Below are 25,299 nucleotides of genomic sequence, written 5' to 3' on the forward strand. Positions count from 1 at the left end.
ACCTCTACAGGCAAACAACTATGTGAATCTAAATATAGTTAGACTTTATAATAACTATTAATTGCAATAAAGTAATTCCATCATTAACTATCAGATTTGTGTGTACAGAAAATACCCCAGTATTACAATATACAGTGTAAGAATAGACATAGCCTACATTTTAAAAAGTAAATGTAACCTGCCAAAGATAAATGTCGGTAATATGCTAGTGGTACGATACTATGCATTTATCATTGGCAGAGGATGCATAATGAATGCGGTAAATGACAAATGTACAAAGAAATAAAGGTAAACATGAAAATGGCAACAGCAACACTTGAGATCAATTCCAGGGGCGGTTTCTTCATTAGGGTGATTGGGCGACACATAACAAAAGTGTGAAAGGGACTTTTTCAATCACATTGGCATTCAACCACAGAGTTACGCTAACTGTCACTGTAGTTCTGCCTCTGGATATATAGTCCAATCAGCCTCAAGTCACGTTCTGTGGATTACGTCTCTTTTTTTGGGGGAATTTGTGTTTTTACGATTGGGTGTTTCCATAGACTTCCATAAAAAGATTTTTTTTTTCAAACTGCAGGCACTGCAATGCATTCTCTATGTGCTAGCACTAACGCACTTTAGTCATCATACGTAAACTTCACTTGTGCAGCGATTGGTGGGAATAAATATACCTTAATAATCTTTATGCATTCCAAGGACATATTCTCCATCTGTAAATGTTAAGAAGTCAAGCAAATATTTTCATTTTGCTGTCAGGAGTGAACGAGCCTTCTGCAGGTTAAACTTCTATCAACGAGCGTCGCCGCGTGCATGCGCGTCGAACAGACGGAGCGCAATAGGTTAGGAGCACTAGCCTGGGAAAACCCAGACAACTTCCGGCAAATTTAGATTTGCTCTGAAAGTTAGTCTGGCAAAGAGCTCATTGAAGTCCATTTCCAATCCGTCGAAATCGCGGCACCAATCAGAAACGTTGGGGCGGGCTTTACATGATGACGACAGCACAGCGACGGTGAAGCAGATTTTGTACATTTACAAAGATGGATGCCGCCGTGGAACTATGTGTGACGGTTATAGTTGAACACCGTCATTATAACTCTATAACCGCCAAAACCATGTTATTAAAATATTTTTTTCACAAACATTTATCATAGAGAATGTTTAAATTCTAATATCAGCTTACGAGGGAAACGGAGGCGGAGTTAGTGGTGTGATCGGAGGTTGCTACTGCTGGAGATGATTCGGGAGAGGTCTGTGCCCCTTTACCGATCAGAGCGCGCGCTGACACGGAGTAAAGCCTTGTTTATACTCGACGCGTCCGCACGAGCCATATTATGTGCGCAAAAATGACGCGTTCGGTGCGCAAGACCGGCAAGACCCCATTTCGCTTGCCTGTGTGCACGGGTTTTTTGTAACAGCGAGCGCGGCGCACCATCCGAGGATGAATGAATTCAAGCCTAATCTGCCCGAGCATGTACGTCTCACCACACCGGCATCCAGTTTGCGCGTCTAAATTGCAAAGTTCATTGCAAAGTTTTTTTTTTTTTAGTTTTTGTTTACTGTGTGGAATTTATTTAATGGAAAGCACATTCACTTCCAGTTGTCTTGCTGTTAATTTTAAATAAATGTAGAGCAAGTAGTGTCTGCTCGTATTCAAACGTTGTTCCCTTTCAGTCGATAACGTCAGACGTAGTCGACGGTCGACTGAATTGGGATCTCGCTAGAGAGCCTGTCTTCTTCGAGTACTATTGAACGAGCCAATGTAATTGGCGTGCGTGATTTGCATCACACACTCCGCCCCCGCGGCGCGGGTATAAAGACGGAAGTGGATGCACGCACTAGTTGCCTTTCGCTTCGGAGCCGATCGTTTGATGTCTCTGAGAGTGCTGTTGTCTACAACGAGCGAGTGTGTCGGTGTTCTTCAGGAAGACTCTCCCAGCGCTGGTGTTCTACAGCGCGAGTGCAGCGGTGATCGCGAGCTTTGAGCTCTCAACTGCTGTTTTAACAGCAACAAATTTCTAAATGTTTGTGTGTGTTGATGGCTGGTTAGAGGGCGGAAAAGTGAGTGCTTCACTGTTTCAGTTCTCTGTTCAGTGTTGCCGCGGTCATTCCCCTGTGTGCTCCGGCACTGGTGACGGTCCTATTTTCTGAAAGAGCAACACGGGTGTGTTTGCGTCTTTTTCAAGATGTCATTCCTCCCGTGCGTTTCTGGGTGCGGTCGTTCCCTGTCTCTCTCTGATGGTCACAACTGTTGTGTCACGTGTTTGGGCTTACAGCACGCTGAGACAGCTTTTGTGGACAGCTCATGTTTTCACTGTGGGAACATGACTGTCGCAGTGTTGAGGGCGAGACTCGCCTTCGTTCGCGGAGAGCGAGTCCCCATTACCATGCCCCACCCTCGGGTGCTGTGTGGGATGGGTGACCGGAGGATAGTGTTGGATGTCCCGCCCGGTAACCATTCCCTGTGGGCTCCTCACTCCTCCCTTCCACTGCAACCACTGGAGCCTCCTGTGTTGTCTGCTGGTCCATCTGTAATGGGTGGGCCAGCGGTTTCACTCGGGGCTCCCCTGGAGGACAGGACGCCGATTGCAGCATCGGAGGGTGAGCTGACTTCTAGAGATGATGACTCGGCTGCATTGTCTCCCTCCGGGAGTTCAATGTTGCCCGAGCCGGATCCAGAATTATCAGCTATGCTGAAACGGGCCGCCGATGCTCCCGGGCTCGAGTGGAACCTCCACCGTGTCCCGTTCAGTCTCGGTTGGAATCTGGAGTTTGGTACTTGAGGCGGGCCGCGCTGGTTCTCAGCTCGCCGCCCCATTGCCTTTCTTTCCCGAAATGCATGGAGAGCTTATCAGGTGGTGAACAGCATCTTTCTCTGCCAGAAACTGCCTGAATAGCTTTTCCCCCTCATTACCCTTGATGGAGGAACGGTGAAGGGTTGCGAGGTGTCCCTCCATTGGAGCGTTCTGTCGACACAGGTGCACTTGTGTCCGGCGGCCGCTGCCTTTTGGGGGGATCCTCGTCTCCCCCCTAAGGCCTGTGAGTTTTCGTCTGTTCCGACAGGCAGAGCTTACAAAACCTGTGGGCAAGCCCCTTCCTCTTTCGTGCCATGGCGTTGCTGCAGGCTAGGGCACCCATGGCATGCACGAGGGTAATCCAGACCGTGCGCTCATAGGTGAGCACCGCACTGCATCCGACCTCACCCTCCGGGGTACGGGTGTCGTAGCGTGCGTGATCGGTCTGGCGATGTCCACCTTGGTGGTCCAGTAGCGCCTTCGTTGGCTCAGCCTGGTTGGTATGGCGGATGCGGACAAGGTTCGGTTCCTGGTCTCCCCAATTTCCCAGGTTGGGCTGGTCGGCGACGCGGTGGAGAACTGCATCCAACAGTTTTCTGCCGCTCAAGCGCAGACGGAGGTCATCCGGCACATCCTGCCCCGGTGGCCAGCTGCTGCCTCCACCCGCCGCCTGTGGCAGCTCCTCCGCCTGCTCGTCGCCGTGGGCGTTCCCCGGCCGCCGCTCCTGCTGGCCCTCCGCAGCAGCCTCCACCCAGGCCTTGTTGTGGTTTTCAATCTTTCTGAAAAATAACTTCGCAGAGATCTTTGATGCCAGAAATAATTAGACTTTATTTTCGAACGCCGTCCCGTTCCATAGAACGGCGCTCTAACGCTCTCTGGCCCTCTGGCCTTCCAGTGCGCTCCCGAGTATCTTTTGGTTCAGAGTTATATACATACATCTTCTTCCAAAGAAGGTAACACACCCTATAGATAGTTTTGGGTAAAGGTCTTTTACCATGTGACTTCTCAGAATAGAATTTTCTGCAGCAAACAACATTCCATTCAAGGTCTTTCACATACACAGAGGAAATACAAAGTCACAGACAGAAGAAATAATTGTGTCCAAATATATAGCAAAATTACTTGTTTTCTAAATAATAAAATCTTCTACAGCCTCAGCATGGAGCCGGCCGCAGTAGAGACGCCCAGCCCGCTCCAGGCGCTGCCAAGCCAGGTGGCAAGCGACAGCGAAAACATTCCGGAGCGGGCCGCCCAGGAATGGATGAGATGCTCTTGGAGTGGCACGATCACTCCCTCCCCCCGGGTGAGGGCCGGGTGGAGCCTTTGTTTGTGTGTGTGTCTGTTCCGCCGCTGGCTCCCTAAAAAAAAAAAAAAAAAGCGGAACAAGCTGTACCCACACTTCGAAGAGAGAGCAATTTCATCTGTTCCTGGGTCCCAAGAGGGCCAGTCTGGCGGGTGTGACCCTGTATAGCCTTACACCCCTCAGCTCCCCCTTGGTCGCCAGCAGGCAGCTTGGTGCGTTCGAGGACCCGGTCATCCGCCTTCTCACGCGCCCCCTGCCGCTTGTGGAGACAGGTAAGTGTTGCACAGCACACTAACACCACTCTCTCTACTTTGCTGCCCCACCTCAGGCTCGGCTACCCCGCTCAAGTCAGTGATAGTCATCACATTAGGTGTTGAGCAGACGTGCTCCTGAAAATTCAGTGATATTCATCACACCGAGTGTTGAGCAGTGCTCCTGACTTGTGCGTGCTTATCTTATCCTGCTGGCGAAGGATTTGATATAGCCGCTCCTCCAGCCGGTACGAAGGCCAGTTGTAAACTCGTTCTTCGTGCTACTAGGTGGTGGGTCGTGACCATCTTGGCCCAAGATTGGTCTGCAGCTCCGACCTGAAAGACATGTGCTTAAGAACAGATCTCTACCTTCCGCACCGCAGGCCATCCTGTGTGTTGCGTGTAAGGGTGGAGTATCAGTACAGTGTCCTTACCCTTCGAGTGCTCCAGAGCCCGTTGGGTCTTCAGGTCAACTGGAAGAGAGTAATCTCGCCCACGGGCTTAGTATCTCTTTTTCAGTTTTGGAGATGGACTCGGTCTAACACGTTTCTCCAATGAGAATGTGTTCAGCTGGTGTTTGAAGTGAGAAAGGGTCCCACTGGAAGAACTTTCAGAGGCTCCTGGGGAAAATGGTAGTTGCAGCCATTGGCTTCCTCCATATGTGACCGCTTCAGCGCTAGCTTCATGATCGAGTCCCGAGGTGACCGTGGCAGAGCAGCTCACCCTGTGTGACTATAGTTCATCCCGGTCTGCTGCCAAACCCTCTTCAACAGAGGGGCCATGTACAAGGGCGTGTTTTAACGGGGGCCTGGGCGACCCCCGACTACACAGGCATTCGTGCCTCGAGCTGTTAGACATTGCGACCGCTGCTGTCACAACTCACCCGTCACCTCCTCCTTGGAGTCAGAAGCTTCTGAGGATGCTTTGTTCCACTCTTCCCGCTTTACTCAATCGTGCCGCCATCGAGCCTCACGACAGTTTTAGCCAGGGCAAGTGGAGACTCCATCCCCTGGGTCCAGCTGGGTCATGACCATTCCGGGGACGCTCAGTTGCCCCCCCGGTTTCATCTATCCGCCAGTGTTTGTGTAAACCGAGCGGACTACCCTTGGACAAACACTGGGTCTCAGTGCTGCTCAGTGCTGAGCAGAAATGCTCCTGGTGCTCAGTGAAGTTCTTCGCACTCAAGTGTTGAGCAGAAATGCTCCTGAAGCTCAGTGAGTTTATCACACTCAGGTGTTGAGCAGGAATGCTCCTGAAGATCAGTGAACTTGTCACACCCAAGTGCTGAGCAGAAATGTTCCTGGTGCTCAGTGAAGTTCTTCGCACTCAAGTGTTGAGCAGAAATGCTCCTGAAGCTCAGTGAGTTTATCACACTCAGGTGTTGAGCAGGAATGCTCCTGAAGCTCAGTGAACTTGTCACACTCAAGTGCTTAGCAGAAGATGCTCCTGAAGCCCAGTGATCTTCTCATGTTGTGTTGAGCAATGCTCCTGTCTTTTTTGCGCCCGTCGCTTGCACCTACGTGCTAAGTCAGGAGAGGAACAGGTCTTCATAGTTGCCCCTTATTGGCCCAACTAGACCTGGTTCCCATCGACAGCCTTCCTGACTTCCCCTGAAAACTCTTTCAGGGACGGGGTTCACCCGCGTTCTTCCCCCGGAGATTCCGGGCGTTCTTACATCTGAACGCGGAGGTTCTGGTGCCTATCACAGGGCATGTGATAGTTACCATCACTTCTGCGAGCACCCCCTAGAAATGGGTAGCTTGCTTACGCCTTTAGAAGTGGAACCTAGTCGTTGAGTGCGTCTTCTCTCCAGAGGAGGTCCTGAAAGCTTTCGATCACTTCAGTGCTCTCTTTCCGGCAAAATGGGTTGGAGTAGGCTGTTTTCCTTCACCCTCAAAATGATGTTGCCTCGGTGTTTAAACGACGCTCATCGTGTTGCAGAAGTGTGCAGAAGCACGTTCTGATCGTCAGGTTCCTGAGGAGCAAGGTCTTGTAAATCCTTCCGTCCCTCTTTATCCTCTTGGGCCTGTCCTGGTGCGACTGCACTGCAGAGACCGCCCCTGAGCCACTGCAGGCAGTGAGTTAAAAATTCTGTTAAATCAGTTCTCCTGCTCGCGTGGTCTCTACTAGAGGGTAGGGACTTGCTCGCTTTCGGTCAACGTATTGTGCCTGGAGTCTGGGCCGGCTAACTCTCACAAGCTGAGACCCCGGCTCGGATTGTGCCCAAGGTTCCTACCTCTCCCGTAATAGGAGCAGGTGGTGAGCCTGCAAGCGCTGCCCTGGAGGAGGCAGATCCAGCCCTGGCTTCTCTGTCCGTTCGCTTGGACGTTTACAGAATGCAAGCCATAGACCTCAGACCAGCTCTACAAATATCTGTTGGAACTCAGCAGAGAGGGAAGGCTGTTTCCATGCAAAGTTGCACTTAGTGCTTGCCTTCATTTCGGTGAAAATCCGAGATGCAACATGTCCACTTAGGTGTTGAGCTCCTCTATGATGAGTGTAAAGTGCTCCGCCTGGGCGTTGACGATATGCTTTGCAAAATAGATTCTAGAGTTGGGGGCTGGACGGCACCTAGTTGATCCGCTGCTTCCCGTGGAGTCCCTTCTCATGAAGCCAGTTTCACCGTGAGCCCGGTTCAAGTGTACAAGTGTATTTTTATGATAGCCTAACAGTTTTGTTTTTATTTATTTTCATTTTAAGTTGAGTAAATTTCACTACTTCTTTAAAAAGCATTATTTTGTTTTTAGATTGTAATCTTGCAATGTTATAATGTAATGTGATTTGACCCCTTTTTTGGATAGACTGCAAGGTTACATTTACTATATTTGTTTCCATAGCCTTCAATATGAACATTTTTTGTAGGACAATCAGGATATGAAATATTGTTTTTAATTAAATATATATATTTGTAATTCAAATAGAAAAAAAAAATACTGAGATTATACCATACATCGCCATTTAGGCCACAAATTCAGATTTCAACCCAACCTTATGACATGCTTTAAAGCTTCAATGTGTAAAAATTTTGAGTATCTATTAACAGAAATGCAATATGACATCCATAACTATGTTTTCAGTGGTGTATAAAGAACTTACTTAATAAACCGTAATGTTTTTATTACCTTAGAATGAGACATTTATATCTACATAACCCCGGGCACCCCCTTCTATGAAGGTCGACATACTGTGACGTCATGCTTCTACCGTATCAAACGCGAACAAACAGCGCTACAGATCGAGTTCCGTCACTACCTTGAAAGAGAAGCAGCAGAAAGCTAGAAGCTAGCCATAAACACCGTGAGTAGTGACTTTTCCCTTGTCAGTGGTGTAAAATATGTATATTGGATTCCATTGAAAAGGCTAAAAATTATATGCTCTACAACAGCACTGCTATAGTCCATAAGGTAAACTTAACTCAGAATTTTGGTTCAATATGAGTTCAGTGATTCAGGTCAAATGATTGTGATATAATGATTATGTTAAAACACAACCAACATCATCAGATCACCTTTTCTATTTGATCATCTGGCTGTTATAACTCATGTGCAGCAGCCAAACATAATCTAAAGTTAATAATGTGGGGGTCAAGAGCCCAACTAAAACACACACTGATCAACATAATGGTGACCTGAAATTCCGGTTTTCTCCTTCAGTGATTCTGCTTGTTAACATCAGGTGTCTTCAATAATGCTCAATAATCACTCAATTATTCGCTTAATTGTCTCATTAACTTTAACTCTGCTTCAGTGTTCATTTAACACTCAGCTCAGAGTTTAATTGGATCGCTTAAAATGACTTCCATGATGTTGAAGTTACATGAACAAATTATGTTTGTTTAACGAAACCCAGTTATGTGGAACCAGTGGAACCTGTTTACATAAAAAAGTTAAGTAAAGACAACACATAATTTTTTTGAGTGAATGATCCAGCGGTGTCCCGGTTCTGGGTCTCAGAAGGCTCTTCCTCTTCTTTACTGGCGGCTCGAATTTTCGCCATCTATTGTGGATTGTGGATCAGAGACTCATTTTACTCCTTTTTTTCACGTGATGCATGATAATGAGAAAGCAAGCACTTCTTTAATTGCAAAAAGAACAGAAGACATGTTTATGTTATACAACTTTGTATACAAAATATACAAAATCTGTTAACAATGTGTTCAACGTCATCAGAATACAAATGAGAAAATGAAAAATGATTAGCTGAAAACTGACAATTAAAAAAGATGGAAAGAACACGTAGGTAAGATATCAAACTATACATCAAGTACATTGTACATATGAAAGCAAGTATTTGTAAGAATTTGTATATGTACTGAAGATGTAGGCCTAATTGTAGTAAGATGTATTTTAAATTCTTTCAAAAACACAGGGAAAAAAATGTTTGTTTGTTAATGGTAAACTTACATTTATTTGCCAAGAACATAAATTTAATTTATAACAATGCAAGTTATAATTATGATATAATAATAAAACAGAACAACTCATATCAATACAAACACATGATTCTGAACCTCATCAACATGAAATTCATCAGTTACTTTAGAATTCTTTCTTGCCGAGAAGAGGTGTGTTGGGGTCGATAAGAACCTGTACCTCCTGAGGTGTTTGTTCAGGTTCCGCAAATCTCCCCCTTTCTTTGGAATTATGAAGTAACGGGAGTAAAAACCCTGATGTTTTCCTCCCGCAACACCGTTCTTATTACTCCTTTGTTCAAAAGAGAAGAGATCTCTTCTTATGAAATCTTAGCTGATTCCCCCTGTGCTGTTGATATCACCACTCCATTGAAATTTGGTGGTTTTACAGCGATTTGGAGTCTGTAACCTCTCTCTATTGTGGATAATACCCACAGGGACACTGCACATGCGCGCCAGCTCTCTGCTTGCGCAGCGAATGTGCTCCGCTTCTCTTTGCTCAATGGCCACGATAGTCTGGGTAACTGTAACCCTGACTTAATTTCAGGATAAATAATAAGAACTGTAAAATAATAAGAACTGTATATAGTTTAAATCTAGTATAATGTACAGGTCCTTCTCAAAAAATTAGCATATTGTGATAAAGTTCATTATTTTCCATAATGTAATGATAAAAATTAAACTTTCATATATTTTAGATTCATTGCACACCAACTGAAATATTTCAGGTCTTTTATTGTTTTAATACTGATGATTTTGGCATACAGCTCATGAAAACCCAAAATTCCTATCTCAAAAAATTAGCATATCATGAAAAGGGTCTCTAAACGAGCTATTAACCTAATCATCTGAATCAACTAATTAACTCTAAACACCTGCAAAAGATTCCTGAGGCTTTTAAAAACTCCCAGCCTGTTTCATTACTCAAAACCGCAATCATGGGTACGACTGCCGACCTGACTGCTGTCCAGAAGGCCATCATTGACACCCTCAAGCAAGAGGGTAAGACACAGAAAGAAATTTCTGAACACATAGGCTGTTCCCAGAGTGCTGTATCAAGGCACCTCAGTGGGAAGTCTGTGGGAAGGAAAAAGTGTGGCAAAAAACGCTGCACAACGAGAAGAGGTGACCGGACCCTGAGGAAAATTGTGGAGAAGGACCGATTCCAGACCTTGGGGGACCTGCGGAAGCAGTGGACTGAGTCTGGAGTAGAAACATCCAGAGCCACAGTGCACAGGCGTGTGCAGGAAATGGGCTACAGGTGCCTCATTCCCAAGGTCAAGCCACTTTTGAACCAGAAACAGCGGCAGAAGCGCCTGGCCTGGATTACAGAGAAGCAGCACTGGACTGTTGCTCAGTGGTCCAAAGTACTTTTTTTCGGATGAAAGCAAATTTTGCATGTCATTCGGAAATCAAGGTGCCAGAGTCTGGAGGAAGACTGGGGAGAAGGAAATGCCAATGCCTGAAGTCCAGTGTCAAGTACCCACAGTCAGTGATGGTCTGGGGTGCCATGTCAGCTGCTGGTGTTGGTCCACTGTGTTTTATCACTTCATGCTTCCATCTGCTGAAAAGCTTAAAGGAGATGAAGATTTCATTTTTCAGCACGACCTGGCACCTGCTCACAGTGCCAAAACCACTGGTAAATGGTTTACTGACCATGGTATTACTGTGCTCAATTGGCTTGCCAACTCTCCTGACCTGAACCCCATAGAGAATCTGTGGGATATTGTGAAGAGAAAGTTGAGAGACGCAAGACCCAACACTCTGGATGAGCTTAAGTCCGCTATCGAAGCATCTTGGGCCTCCATAATACCTCAGCAGTGAGTGAATCTAAAATATATGAAAGTTTAATTTTTATCATTACATTATGGAAAATAATGAACTTTATCACAATATGCTAATTTTTTGAGAAGGACCTGTAATTCCTATGCGACCAAAGGCATTCTTCAAACTGGCATCCCCTTAATACAAGTTATATATTTTTATTTATGAAGTTAAAACCGCCAATAGGTGGCGCCAAATTACCGTATTAATGTACGAGTCATAGATCTTAACTTATGTTAAAAACGGCAGATTCGTTCTGGCACTAAGCAACTAGGTCACTGAATCACAAATACGCATAACTCTTTCTGTGGCTTGTTTGGAACTATTGTCATTGGAGAAATCGAGCAAAAACAGAAAATATTTGTAATATTAGGCTATGTTTAAATGTCACATCACAATATTCACTCTTTGTTTACTGTACTGTTTTATAAAATCATTAACACTTTTGCAATCGCGTCAATATTCTGGAAATATTTTTTTAATATCATATGTTATAATTATGAAAATAACTCATACTAGGGCATTTTTTCCGCCACTTTTTGAATTTTGGGTGCAATATTAATTCTGCTGGCATTTTGATAACATCTAATAGATGTAACCCCTGATAACATCTAACCCTGCTTTAAGAGAAACATAAAACACGACAAAACATTATCAGTTTTCTATGTTGTTTTTTGTCATTGGAAAGAACGACATATTTGGTTTTAAAGCATGATTTAAAAAGAAATGTGGCAAATGTTATACAAAACATATGACATCATTAATTATCATTTGAATATTGACAACATTAAGCTACATTTGAAAATATAATTTTGTATAAAGAGGCATGCTGTTTTGACCAATATTCTCGATTTAAAGATAGTCAAATTAACTATAACAAACAGGTTAAACAAGTCATAGCTTACTTTTAGAGGTTGTGAATGAAGTTCGACTGTTCGAGGTTGTGATGGTCGTCCGATATCCTTTGCCAGTTATTATGCGTACAGCAAATCTTCTTGTATGAATATAGTCAATTTCTAGTGTTTATATCCAAAAAGAAACAATGCTGGGAGATGTTTTTGTATTTAGTGCGCTTACCGCGATGTATGTTTTTTTTCTGGGCTTGTTTAGTGTCACGCAATCGCGCAGAATCTGATGGCTGGCGTCAATGGTTCCGTTGCTTTCATTTTGTTCATCAATTGATGTTGCGATGATAAATGTATATCAAGTCATTCTCGAGTCATACAGTTCAAGTCAAGTCAAGTCTCAAGTCATTGGATCTCAAGCCTGACTCGAGTCCCCCATCTCTGGAATCTGGTGTTGCTAGGGTTAATTCACTGTGACGGTAACAGATGACTGTAAACCAGTGATAACTGACTATATTTGAAGAGGTTTTTAATTTATTTTACATTGGAAAAATGTGATTTATTTGTTGTTTTTATATTCCTATTGTTGATTTATTTATTTTTTCTTTTAAAAGGCCTACTTTTTATTTGCCGTATTATTGGCTCCTGTGTTCTTCAGTGAATATACACTACCTCCAGTAGCCGTTCCTGGGATTTGCTGGTGTGCAATTGGTCCGTATATATATATATATATATATATATATATATATATAGCCCAAAGTGTAAATCATTTAAATGCTGTTTTGTTATTAGAGTCTGCTAACTAATACAGACACTTCTTTTTTAATCATATAATTCATGTCACCCCCTACATCAGCGTTTCCCAAACGGGGTGCCGCGGCACCCTGGGGTGCCATCTGGCGAGAGCAGGGGTGCCGTGTAAAAACTCCATTAAACATTTTTAAATTGCTAAAATGTGTAAAAAAAAATAATAATAAATGTATCATCAATCTCGCATCGTCGGAAGCGTCTAATAACAACAAATAATGCACACACATTTATAATAAAAAATGCAACTCATAAGTTTTCCGCGTTCGTTGAATTGCGGGGGTTCCGCATGATTTCATTCTCGTGCTTCATTCCCAGCGTCCACACATAAAGCTGCCTCTTTTTCATGGCTTGTTGCGCTTACGCTCAAATACACACGAAACATTGTCACAACGTCCGTCTTGCCGCATATTCACAAACACATCGGTTATGTTCGTGCTGCTGTCAACGGTAACGCGTGCGATTAATGTTTTTCAGTTTTACGCGTTAAAAAATATTTAAACACAATTAACGCAGCATCCGTTTTTTTCTGTCATCCTTTGGCTAGCCTTACATTATATAATCACGTTCTTATTCATGCAAATGCTTTTAAACCATGCAACCGCGAAAAGACAAAAGAGAACGCGCTGTCTGTGAATGTCCTGCTGACACAGGACGACGCGCATCGCGTGCCAGAATCGACTTCTCTTTCGTGCTTGAACGAATAATAACACACAGTTATGCCAAATTGTCCGTTTTGTTGAGTATCCTCATGAGAGCAGTCTTAAATTAGTTAAAATCTTAAATTAGAGTTGTGAGAAGATGGGACGCGTGTCAGATAAACAAGTGCAGCAGTGACAACAGAATCAAAGAACAGGTAACAGAGAAAATTACTCACTGCTCTTGACTAAAGAACGCTTGTAGCTTTAATAAGGATTCATCTATATTTAATTTATTATTTATGCAGTGAAGACTGTAAAGTGTTTGATAACTTTATTCAATTTCTGTGTATTTCCTGACATCAGTAGCAGTATTGGTATCAGTGATACTGGGCTTCATTCATAAAAAAGATGCCATTAAACAATTATTTAAAATATACTGTCTTTATGTTGTTTATACATTAATTTGGAGATTAACTGTGAAATTATTACATTATAAAATATATTAAAAACAAGCTATCTTGTGCAATTATAACAAAGTTAGCCCAATATAAAACACAAATAGGCCTACACTGAGTGAGCAAACATTTTGGTGAGATTTGCAATGGTAATTGAGCAATGTTTTGCTGAATTATGAATAAAAGCCTTAATTAAATATGTCATCATGTAAAGTCATCTCTGCAGAAGAAATTAATGATTTCCTAGACTTTAAATGGATGGACAAAAAAATTGATAATATTAAAAAATATCTATATGACAGTAGGCCTATATACGGCAGTTATTCCCTGTGGTATTGAAAATCAATACATTTCAAGGTATAGTATCAAAGTAGTATCGTGACAACACTAGTGTAGGGTGCCACAATTTTTTTTAAATTTTCAAAGGGTGCCTCGACTGAAAAAAGTTTGGGAAACACTGCCCTACATAACCCCTTTTTGACTGCGGCATGAAATTCACACGGACAGGCTGATATGGTCGAGTTGTAGGTTGAGTTGTAGCTGAGCTTTCTAGGTAAGCAGGTCTCGAACGCTTCTCCCTCCTTCCTCCTCAAGTCACACTTTTGGTGCAAAGCTGTGACAGTAGAGCCAAACATAGCCTTGGGGTCTACGGGAGCGTCCAGAAACTCCACTCTTTCCTTATCAGAAAGACGACCTGAGAGACTGAGCCATAACGCTCTTTCTCCAACTACAGCCAGCCCCAGACTTCTGCTCCAGCTCTGAACCGCCCCACGTGATGTGCGCAGATTCCGGTCTGCTATCCTGCAAATCTCCTCCCAGAGTGCTGGGTTCAGAGAGCCTGCGTCCAGCATGCGGCCCATCTCCTCCTGTAGCTCTGCCTGGTATCCTGTCAGAAGAGATTTCACATTCAGGGCCCTGACGGCCAAAGCGGAAGATTTGTAAAACTTCTGAAACACAGATGCTGAAAACGCTCCATTTTTCCCGGAAGTGTGGCACCCGCCGACGAAAACGCAGCTCTTCGACTTGGATGTAGGTGGTAGGCCACTAAAAGCCAACCCCAGCCCCCTCATGTACTGAATATCCAGACGTGCAAAACCCTTAACGGGCACCTGGTGAGAAAAGGGTTTGTCCCAATGTCTCTTCATCTCCACCATACACGCTGGGACAACTGGGATGAATTGTCTGGCCAGCGCGAGATCCCTCTCTGCCCCTTGGCTGAACTGATGGGAGGGCCAGTCGATGGAAAGTTTGGCAGCAGCCCTGCGACAGACTTCTAGGAGGTCTACGTCCACCTTGACTTTTTAGGGGCTGAAATTCAGCATGTTGTATATTTAAGCTGTGAATATTTTAATTCAAAACATTTCACACTCGTTTTAGTTATTAAAAATTCAATAATCCATATTCACCTTTAAAATGTCACTTCCAAAATGTTTATTCTGTTTAAAAATACAACCTATAATATTCAACAGGCAATTTTCTGTCCATTTTATTTCACTTTAAAAATTCACTTTCACAAATTCAGTGGTTCAAATTCGACAGAAATTCAACATTTGACATCGGGGAACGGTAGGAATATCAGTAGATTGATAATCTCCAGCTGTTAGTCGTCCTCACCAGCAGGAGGAGAAGCGGCTGTTGACCAAGAAAACTCTAGAGCAACTGGTGAGACAGTCATTTATTCATAAAACAGTTTTACAGACATGGAGCATGGAGTAAGTATTTGTGATGATGATCAGTGCCAGTATATGGAAAAGCTGATAAAGACACAAAAGCTGTGTTTACATTGAAGTCTTCACAGTTACTTTTGTACATGTAAGTTTTGCACAGCTTTCTCTATCGAGAGCGAGATTATGTTATTCCCCAATGCTGATGTACAGATCAAACGTTAAATCTGAGGTGGTAGACATATATTTCTCTCGGTTGTTAAGTTAAGGGTCACGACCCTTGACATTTTAATGTACCCTTATTGTAACACGTTTGAGTGTGATCTAAAAAACACTCACAGGAGAGTTAATTTAACACTGGAGTTTTTGCTGTGTATATATAGATGAAGTGTGATCTTGACGCATTTGTCAGTGCAACTCTTCTGGAAGTTGTGGTTTCACAAGCACAAACTTAGTAGCCTATTACAAGCTTCATGGTGCACACACACACACACACGCTCGCACGCATTACACACACGCTCGCACGCATTCACGCACGCATGCACACACACACACACACACACACGCTATATGGTCCCACTTTATATTAAGTGGCTTTAAGTACTATGTACTTGCATCGAAAAATAAGTACAATGTACTTATTGAGTTCATGTTGTATTGTAAAACACTTTTGACGCTATTGAGATTGGATACGGGTAAGGTTAGGGTCACGTGTGTGGTATGAGTAGGTTTAAGGTTGGGTTAAGGTGTAAGGAATGGGTCAACAGTGTAATTACAAATGTAATTTCATACATTAATTACAGCTGTAATTACATGTAAGTATTTTCAAAATATAAGTACAATGTAAAAACATGCATGTACACAATAAGTCCATTGTATCAAATTATTAATTTCAATGTTAGTACATAGTAGTTAAGCCACTTAATAAAAAAGTGTGACCGAAATGGTCGAAAAAAGTGCACTTTTGATGATCTGTTGTGATATTAGCACTAAAGTTTTGAAAATGTACACCTTACTTAAAAATAGTACCAAAGCGAATAAAAACATTGTAAGTAAACCGAACAAGCAACACAATGTGTTAGTGATGTTATGCAGAACGATTGGGTAAATGAAAAATAAATAAAATAAACATTAAAAATTACTCCAAGGACACTGTATTGGGTCACTTAAAAACAACTACATTTCATTTTGATGAAATAATTTTCTCTGACAAATTTGGGGTTTCCATCACTCGTTTCTGATGCGATACTTCAAAATGTGCATAAAAACAGGGTGATGGAAACATAGCTAGAGGAAGTTACCAACCAGAGGAGGAGCTGATGATGTTTAAAGGAGGAGCTGTAACTATATATAATGAAGAGAAAGAGCTGTAACTATATATAATGAAGAGAAAGACTGACAGAAACAGAAATGTCTGATAAGTGTGATCTGTGTCTGCTGGGACTGATCATTCTCTCTTCACTTCTCACAGGTAAAGAAATCTGTATTTTCTCTAAAGACATTTAGTGGAATTAGTCTGGAAAGAGTTCATTTGAACATGCTCAGTTTATTCTTGCACACATTCACGTTGTGATCTCAGAGTTGTGTATTGATACACACAGATCATACTGTATTATTCCTGATACTGGACATAGTGTCACTCAAACATCTGATGATGAAGAATGATCTTCATATTAAGAGTGTGTCAGTGATTTGAACAGCTTTCTGATAAAGACTAATAGTTTATTCTGGAGAGTGTGTTTTCTTTTAGTGAAGAAAAAAACGGTAACACTTTACAATAATGTATACAATAATAATGTCAAAAATTTGATGTGCAGTCGTGTGTGTGTGTGTGTGTGTGTGTGTGTGTGTGTGTGTGTGTGTGTGTGTGTGTGTGTGTGTGTGTGTGTGTGTGTGTGTGTGTGTGTGTGTGTGTGTGCTTTTTAAACGAGTGTTCTCACCGATAACACTTGTTGTGATTCGCAGAGTTTTGATGAGTTTCATAGACTTGATGTTGTTTCTGTAAGGTCCACCCACTGGCCCAACAACGGAATCCAATGGTATGGTCAAAGGAATTCAGCGTGTATGTCTTTTCGGGCGTTCTCTGGAAAAATCACTTTAATTTATTAAACAGTTGATCTCGAATTTTAATTCTGACTCCATGAAGAATTTAATCTGACTCCAAATTTAAGTGACTCTTTGTTTTACAAGCTTTCCATCTTTACAGCTGATCCTCAGATTAGTTGCGATTTAATTTAGACCAACGATTATTCTGTGCATTTCATAACTTCAAATGTTCGTTCATTACTGACCTGGTGTCACTTTGAGACGTCACGTCGCGAATGTGCGCTCACGATCACAAACTAGCCAGTCCTAAAATAGTCAGAGGGTGCAGTGCAACCCATCTTACCCTACGCAGCCGCTCACTGCTGACTCATAGGTGTAATTTTTCGTAATAGTTGCAGCTTACAACATGCTAAGTGAGGAGATAGTCAAAATCAAAAAGTCTAATGATGTGCCCCATGCTCCATTCATTAGTGCCTTAGGTGTGATCTATCCTGGACAGAGATTTGCGGAAACATCAGACTGCGCATAATCTACTAGAAATAATGATTTCAGAAAACTTCAGAATAATCAAGGTTAACATTTATTTTTCCAGGCAGAGCTAAACATCAAAATAAAATAATTAGAAAGAATACCTAGTACACAACTGATCAGCCTATAAAAACATTCATAATACAATATCAAAAATAGTTTCAAAGAGTCATCATACCTGGCAATAGAGACACACAGCAACAATGTGGGAAGTTCTGTTTACAGATGCTTCCTTGAGTGGTTTGCCAATTCTCTTTAAATACCCCAGAGAAACAGAAGAACAATAAACATCTAGCAACCAAATATTTACTCAGCTTTTACTGGACCCTTTCTCGTGACCCAAGTGGTCAAGCCTGAGTTTGGGGGATAAAGACAAATGGTTATCAACAATCTTTATTGGGGCATCTCCCACAACAGAAGAACAGGCATTGTTTTCTTTTTCTGACTGTTCTGCTGCTGCGGGAATGAAACAACTTTACCACTCGCACCAGAAGTATTTATTTTGCCCTAACGTCACACAGCTGGAGGCAGGAGGTTTGTGAGATTTGCATGACTGACTGAGCCCTGAAGGAGAGGAGATAGTGTGCTTCGTCAGGAACACAGCATGTGGGGAAGAGATCAGATTGGGCCAGTTGTGTTGTGCTCTCTGTCCCACAGATCTCCTTTGTAGATTAGTGAGTTTTTATTGTTTTATTGCAGATTCGACTTCTTGAATACAGTCTTAGGAAAATTCCATCCTTACATTTCTTATTCACAAGTGATGAAAAGAAAAAGAAAAAACAGAACTCCAAAACTAAAACATGTTCCCGCACCCCTAAATCAAACTGCCTCTTTTAGAAGGAATAGAGGGAATGCGCGTGACGTCACCGTCAGCTGGAGTGATTGAGGGCACGCAAACTAAGTGGCAAAAAGACTGAGCGGCAGCATTGGTTTTCAGCGTGAATGCCTTGAAAAACACAAAAAACACATCTAAAACGGGAACGAGCTTAGCGATTGACTGTACAACTACATTTGACAAGAAATCAGAGGTTTTTACAGACTGCCGAAAGCTACAGAACAGAGAAGCAAATAGATCGCTGCAATTCATAGAAACAACTGAACTCCAGGCAGCGAAAGGTGGATTTGCAGTTATCATTTTTGTGTCAATATGCTGAATTTAGTGGTAAAATCATTCTCTTTATATTGTATTGTTATATATTGCAGTGACAACTCATCAATCAAATGTTTACCACTGTATATTCTGTATAATTTGACATTTTTAAATAAACACTGAGAAAAAACTATACAAGTATTAAGTCTAGACGATATGATGATATATATAACATTGATATAAGTGATCACCTGGATTTTGACCTGCCTATATTGTATTTATATAAAGCGTTCACAGGCAAATTTGCTGTATGTATTTCCCCGGTGTCAAAATCAGGCACATATAAATGTCAGGAAACACGATTCCTGGCTGCATGTCAATATCCATGGATCACTGGATCTTTAGTAAGTTGTAAGGAACACTATATTGAGTCCAATCTTTAGTTTAAACTGATAATCGTTTGTTTTACTTGCGTTTTCGCAGTTTCCCCTATAAAATCCAGTCACGCAGCTGCTCTTCTGCCACTCAGTCCGGCTGAGGGGGCGTGTTCCGGCGGGAAAGTGACGTTAATGCATTCCCTCTATAAGAAGTATGTAACGAGTAGAAATAAGGTGTGGCCCCTTTAAGAGCTGCGCGCTCCCGGTTGAACGTCTGCATTGCATGTGCGCCTCAAACACCCAATGCGGGTTATTTCTGTTTGATGCTCATTTTAAAGTTATTTTGTTTAGTTAACAACGCTGTGGACGGTCAAACGTGTCTGACATACAGTGACAGGAGTTACACTGGGGAATAAAGTGCGAGTTGTGAAATCCCAATCGCCTCCGTGAGTCTGTGGCCTCTGAAATGACTCCAGCTAAGGCTCTGTCCCAAATGACACACTCCGGACTTGTCGACTTCCTCACACTTTGGTGACGTCATGTAGTGCAGACCTACAGGGCCTCCTCAGGGGCAGGGGCTCAAATGTAAAAAAGGGGCACATATAGGCCTATGTATATATATATATATATATATATATATATATATATATATATATATATATATATATATATATATATATATATATTAGTAGTACTATAAGTATAAGTATAATAGTATAAAAGTAGCCTACCAGCCAAAAGTCTGGACACTACTACTTTTAATGTTTTTTTAAAGAAGCCTTTTATGCTCATCAAGAAAAAAACAGAAAAAAATAGTAATATTGTGAAATATTACTACAATTTGAAATAATTGTTTTCTATTATAATATACTTTATACTATTATAATATACTAATCTTTAATACTTTTTTCAGGATTCTTAGTTAAATAAAGAACAGCATCTTAAAATAGAAATATTTTGTACCAATATACACTACCCCTTAAAAAAGTTTGGGGTTAGTCATTTTCTTTCTTTCTTAAAAAAAAAAGAAAATAAATTAATATTTTAAATTAGCAAGGATGTGCTTAATTGATATAAAAAAGTGTCAGGTAAGACTTACAAAATAATTTGTATTTTAATTTAATGTTCAATTTAACTTTTTATTCATCAATGAATCCTGATAAAAGTATCACAGGTTTAATAAAAAAAACTGTTTCCAACATTGATAATAAATCAGCATATTAGAATGATTTCTGAAGAATCATGTGACACTAAAGACTGGAGTTATGTCTCTTAAAAATCCAGCTTTGCATGATATAAATAAATTATAGATATTTTTAAAGTATATTAAAATAGAAAACTATTGTTTTAAATTGTAATAATTTTTTTAAATTGTAATAATTTTTACTACTTACAATTAATACTACTTTTGGTGCTGTTTTGTGCAGTGCTTTGTAGTCAATTAGCATCCACTGTTTCAACGACGCAGATTCAGATCGCTTCATAAATGTAATTTTCAAACTATTTATGAATGACCGGAAAATTACCGCTCCACTTCACATTGTCCAATGAAATTTGAACTTCTTGTGCTAGATGACGATTGGTCGGTGTATTGTACATGACAAACTATTTATTTAATGAATCATAATGCGATCGTATTATTCAGCGCGCTATTATTAGCCTATGTTTGAGACATCAACCACTGGTCGATGACCATCATTTTTGTATAAACTGTAGGTAATAACTGGTAAAATGTACACCTAGGTCATAAAAACCGTAATGATACTTAAGGCCATTGCCCACTGGGCCCGAAATTTTCGTACGCGTTTTTTCGTCTTCGTCAGCCTAAAAATTCGTCATGCACAGAAACCTTGCACACCGAGTCCAATGCGTAGCCTACTTATTAAACCTTTGCGGATAAAAACACAAAAAATACTAAATGGATTCGTCAAGCAGGTGATTGTGTTGCCCTCTCTCTTCTTAAAAAGAGAGCAAAAAAATAGGAAATATTAGGTCCATCCAATCCTGAGATTGCGCCGAGAGGAAGGAGAGTTTCAGCTTCTTATCAAGGAGTTGCGAAATTATCCCGAGCGATTAAAAATTTACCTCAGGATGTCAGTGGAACAGTTTGATGCTTTGCTAGCGATACTGGAGCCACATATTAAAAAGAAGACCACTAATTTCTGTTAACCAATCGATCCTGAACAGAGACTGGCAATTTGTCTAAGGTATGCACACACACAAACACACACACACACACACACACACACACACACACACACACACACACACACACACACACACACACACACACACACACACACACACACACACACACACACACACACACACACACGTGGCCGGAGTAATCGGACTCCAAGCTAGTAATCGAATTGTCTGCTCAATCACACCTTAATCGATCCCAAATTTCGACCTGATTGAAAGGGGAGGTTTATTCCTTTTCTAATCCGATCAAGAGAACATGTAAACACTTGATCGAATTGAAAACCGAAACTGAAAGGACAGCGCATGTGCAATGATGTGCGGAACGATCTGTTCTTCCCAGAGTCTTGGCTTGTCTCCCCCCAGCCCTAAATACACACACACATTATTGAAACAACATTATTTTGTGTTCTATAATATTACATAATTTTAGGTATCTGAGCACTGGGGACTCATTCACCACCATCGCCAGCAGTTTTAGGCTGGGCATCAGCACTGTAGGGACCAAATCTGGCTGCATCTCAAGGACACTTACATGCCAACTCCAACAGAGGACATCTGGAAACACACGGCGATGCGGTTCAATGAGAGGTGGAACTTCCCTAATTGTATCGGCGCTCTCGATGGGAAGTATGTTATGACTGAGACCCCTTTAAACTCAGGTTCCCTTTTTTTTAATTATAAAGGCACTTTTTCCATTGTCCTCCTCACATTAGTAGATGCTGATTACCGTTTCCTGGCCATCGATGTGGGGAGCTATGGTGGGAACAGCGATGGAGGAATTTTTGCAGATTCTGTGCTGGGACGGGCCCTCCAGAGCGGGACCCCGAATGTTCTACCCCCATTGGAGCTCCCATCTGCGCCTGAATTGGGGAAGGTCAACCCTGTTATTTGCTCCGACCCTACGGTGGAAAGCGTCTTGAAGAGTCAAGCGTATCTTCAACCTCCGCCTGTCAAGAGCCCGTCACATCTCAGAAAATGTGTTCGGCATTTTGACCCAAAGATTCAGGGTTCACAAAAGGCCAATGGAGATGAACCCTGACCTGTCGGACAGCATCATCAAGGCAACCTGCATCTTATGCAACTATCTGCGCGATGAAGTAGTGGAACAAGCCAGCCAGGGTGAAAGCTTTTAATGTTGACGATGCTGGCAGTGGCAACGCCTGTCTACAGGAGTTTCAGAGGCCAAGGGGCAACCGTGCATCTGAAGAGGCTCTCCACATTACAGACACATTTCAAAAATATTTTGTCTCACCTGCTGGCGAGGTACCATTGCAGTATGACCGTGTGTGCAGTATGACTCAGATTGTAGACACACACAACCAGTCACACTGTATAGACCTCAGTCGTGCATAATGGCTGAGTTGGATTCGTGTATGCTGTGTAGTTTGTAAACAACCAAATATATACAATAAGTTAACATTATTACGAAAACTATTATTACATTCAATGCAACACTGATCCACAAATTGTTATATATTCATTATACTCTGTAAAACATGATACTGTATATAGTTTATGCATTTATATGTTTTACATACAATATGTATTTATGTTTGTATTATTGTAGTTTTTGATGTATTCATTTTTGTATTATTTTAGTATTGTTATACAATATTTATTTATTAAACATATAAAGAAAAACAACTAAAGACAGTTTGATTGAATCATTTCTTGTTTATTCTGCTTTTAAAAGAACTTGCTGCTCACAAGCACAGAACCAAAATTCAAGTAAACATTTAAAATATGTTTCTGCATATGAAAAATCATAATAATTTAAACTGGAATTTTAGATGAACCCCTTAAGCCCCAGTTAAACTAGAATAATGCATTAGTAATAATACTTACTTTAAAACTGGTGCTCTTAAATGGTTGTGAAAACATATTTAAACATTGTACCATGTACAAAAACTAGTTAATTTACAGAGAATGGTAGTTTGGATCCTGGGAAAACTGCTGATAATAAAGCCCTCCAAATGAAACATTGTGAATCAATTCCTGCATTTTAATTTTTAGATAGGACAATTTCTCTGGGGCGAGTTTCCTCATGCTGGGGGCCAAGCTGGAGAGAAAGGTGGACACCTCATCAGTTTGCAGGTCCTGCCAGGCCTGACGCTGCTGTCGATCTGCCTCTCTCTCCTTTCATCCCTTGCTTCTCTCCATTGACAGTACCTCTCTAGGTTGTCCTCACTCTCTGCCTGTATCTTCTTGCTTTTTGCACCGCAGCTGAAGGAGTTGTGCTGCCCTCTCTCTGTCTCCATCACTACACTGTCACTCCTTCTCTGTCTGCGTTCTATCATCTTCCTCTATTCCATTCTCATCCTCCTCCTCCTCATCATCATCCACCGGGATATTACCATCTGACCTGTTGAAGGTAGGCTATCTGAGTTATGAAATGATAGGCTACACTGCACTCTGCAAGCTTTCTGTAGTGCATTTCTGGATAGGCTAACATTACCTTCTCCTTGCCTAAGAATTTTGCAAGAAGGACATTGAATCAGCTAACTTGAACACAATACTGTATACACTTTCCTAACATGCCTACCATCCTGTTTCCCAAGCTGTTCAGCAATCATCTGCCACAATCTGTCCTTTTATTCAGTGTCTTGGTAATCCTCATTTTCTTTCTCATACAGTACTTTGTGCTGTATGACGAAGTGTATCAACAAAGCCGTCTAAGGAAAGCCTGTTCACTCCCTATTAAGCCCTATTGTACCAAATTTTGGTTGCAGTTCCACCGGAGTTCCACTGGGGGGCGATCGTCTGAGTGCAAAATGAATGGGAGTCTATGGGGCTAGACGGCTAAATTTGTCTCTTTCACCCGATTGCCGTTGAGAAATCTCAGATTTGAAAGTAGATTTTGCAAGTTCAACATGGGTTATAGGTCCAAAGTTGAATGAACAAGTACTTATGTCCTTTCGATTTCTTACAGGTTGAGTTGTGGTTGCCCATAACACGCTAGCATTCTGCTAATGGACTTTGATTGGTCAGTGAAGGACTGATTACGTCCAGAGATACCGCTTGATGGCATCGTGGCATCCGAAGTATTTTCGGTGTGGTCTTTTAAACAACAAGACAAAAACTCTTCTAGCACGTTTATTTACCTGTGTCAGCGGTGTTGTCGATCCCTCGAGAGAAAAGAAAGTGCAGATCGCGAAAGCACCAAAGTGACTGAAGGATTGCCGTAAAGCAGTTCTCTGGTCGTACGATGTGTATGACGTCATTGCCATTTTAAAATACTTTTTAAAGCAAATAAGTGACTCTAAAAAATATAGGTCTCAGTAATCTGTAATTTCTTTGCATCTCCTTTCGAAAACAACATTCAAATTACTAGACAAAAAATTATATCCTGAGAAAAGTGGATTTTTAGGGGTATACTGTAGCTCCATAGACCTCCATTCATTCTGCATTCGTCCTGTGAGCGCCCTCATATGGAGCCAGAGTGGAACTGCAACCAGTTCAGAAGCCGGAAGTTTACTGCCAGTGAAACTTCTCCCCATATTAGACATTCTCTGGTATCAACTTGTCAGACTCCATTCTGGATTTTGTCGTTCGCTTGTACGGTGGCTCTGAATTGTCAAAAAAAACTCTCAAAATGCTAGCTGTGGATGCAAAAAACACAGAAAATTGAACCCGATCGAATTTTTTTTATTATAGACGAAAGTTTCGTAGACAGTGTGAAAGTGTGATTGACATAATAACGTTAGGTCCAAAAATTTTTAACGTGCGAAAATTTCGGATGCGAATTTCGGACTCAGTGTGCAATGGCCTTTGCACCGTTGCCAGAGCGCCGGTGCACTGAAGCATTTTTTTTGTTTAAATAGTTCAAAGTTACTATCAGATTTAAAGTTATTACCTTGACAAACTGTACATCATTAAAAAGATATAAGACTCAGGTTTCAGTATTTGACCACTATGTATTCTGAGAAACGTCCTGGTTGCGTATGCAACCCACCGTTCCCTGAAGGAGGGAACGGAGGACGTAGTCGACGCCGACTGAAATGGGATCACGCTAGGGAGCCTATCGTCTTCGAGTATTATTGAACGAGCCAATACACAT

General features: G+C 41.7%; 2 protein-coding genes across 2 annotated transcripts in view; one reads left to right on the forward strand and one right to left on the reverse strand.

Annotated features, from left to right (window-relative positions):
* The window catches only part of LOC143738532 (uncharacterized), a 158,364-nt gene that overhangs the window by 41,148 nt on the left and 91,917 nt on the right, over positions 1 to 25,299 (reverse strand). The gene's annotated exons all lie outside the window — the stretch shown is intronic.
* The window catches only part of LOC143738531 (uncharacterized), a 39,555-nt gene continuing 30,081 nt past the window's right edge, over positions 15,826 to 25,299 (forward strand). Inside the window, exons 1-2 of the mRNA XM_077230518.1 lie at positions 15,826 to 15,930; positions 16,050 to 16,467. Coding sequence (XP_077086633.1) covers positions 16,407 to 16,467 — 61 coding nt within the window. The 5' untranslated portion in view covers positions 15,826 to 15,930; positions 16,050 to 16,406. The remainder of the gene's footprint in view (positions 15,931 to 16,049; positions 16,468 to 25,299) is intronic.

This window comes from Siphateles boraxobius, unplaced genomic scaffold (assembly GCF_051911475.1).
Source record: "Siphateles boraxobius isolate OS27281-9 unplaced genomic scaffold, OSU_SipBor_1 148, whole genome shotgun sequence".
Taxonomy (NCBI): domain Eukaryota; kingdom Metazoa; phylum Chordata; class Actinopteri; order Cypriniformes; family Leuciscidae; genus Siphateles; species Siphateles boraxobius.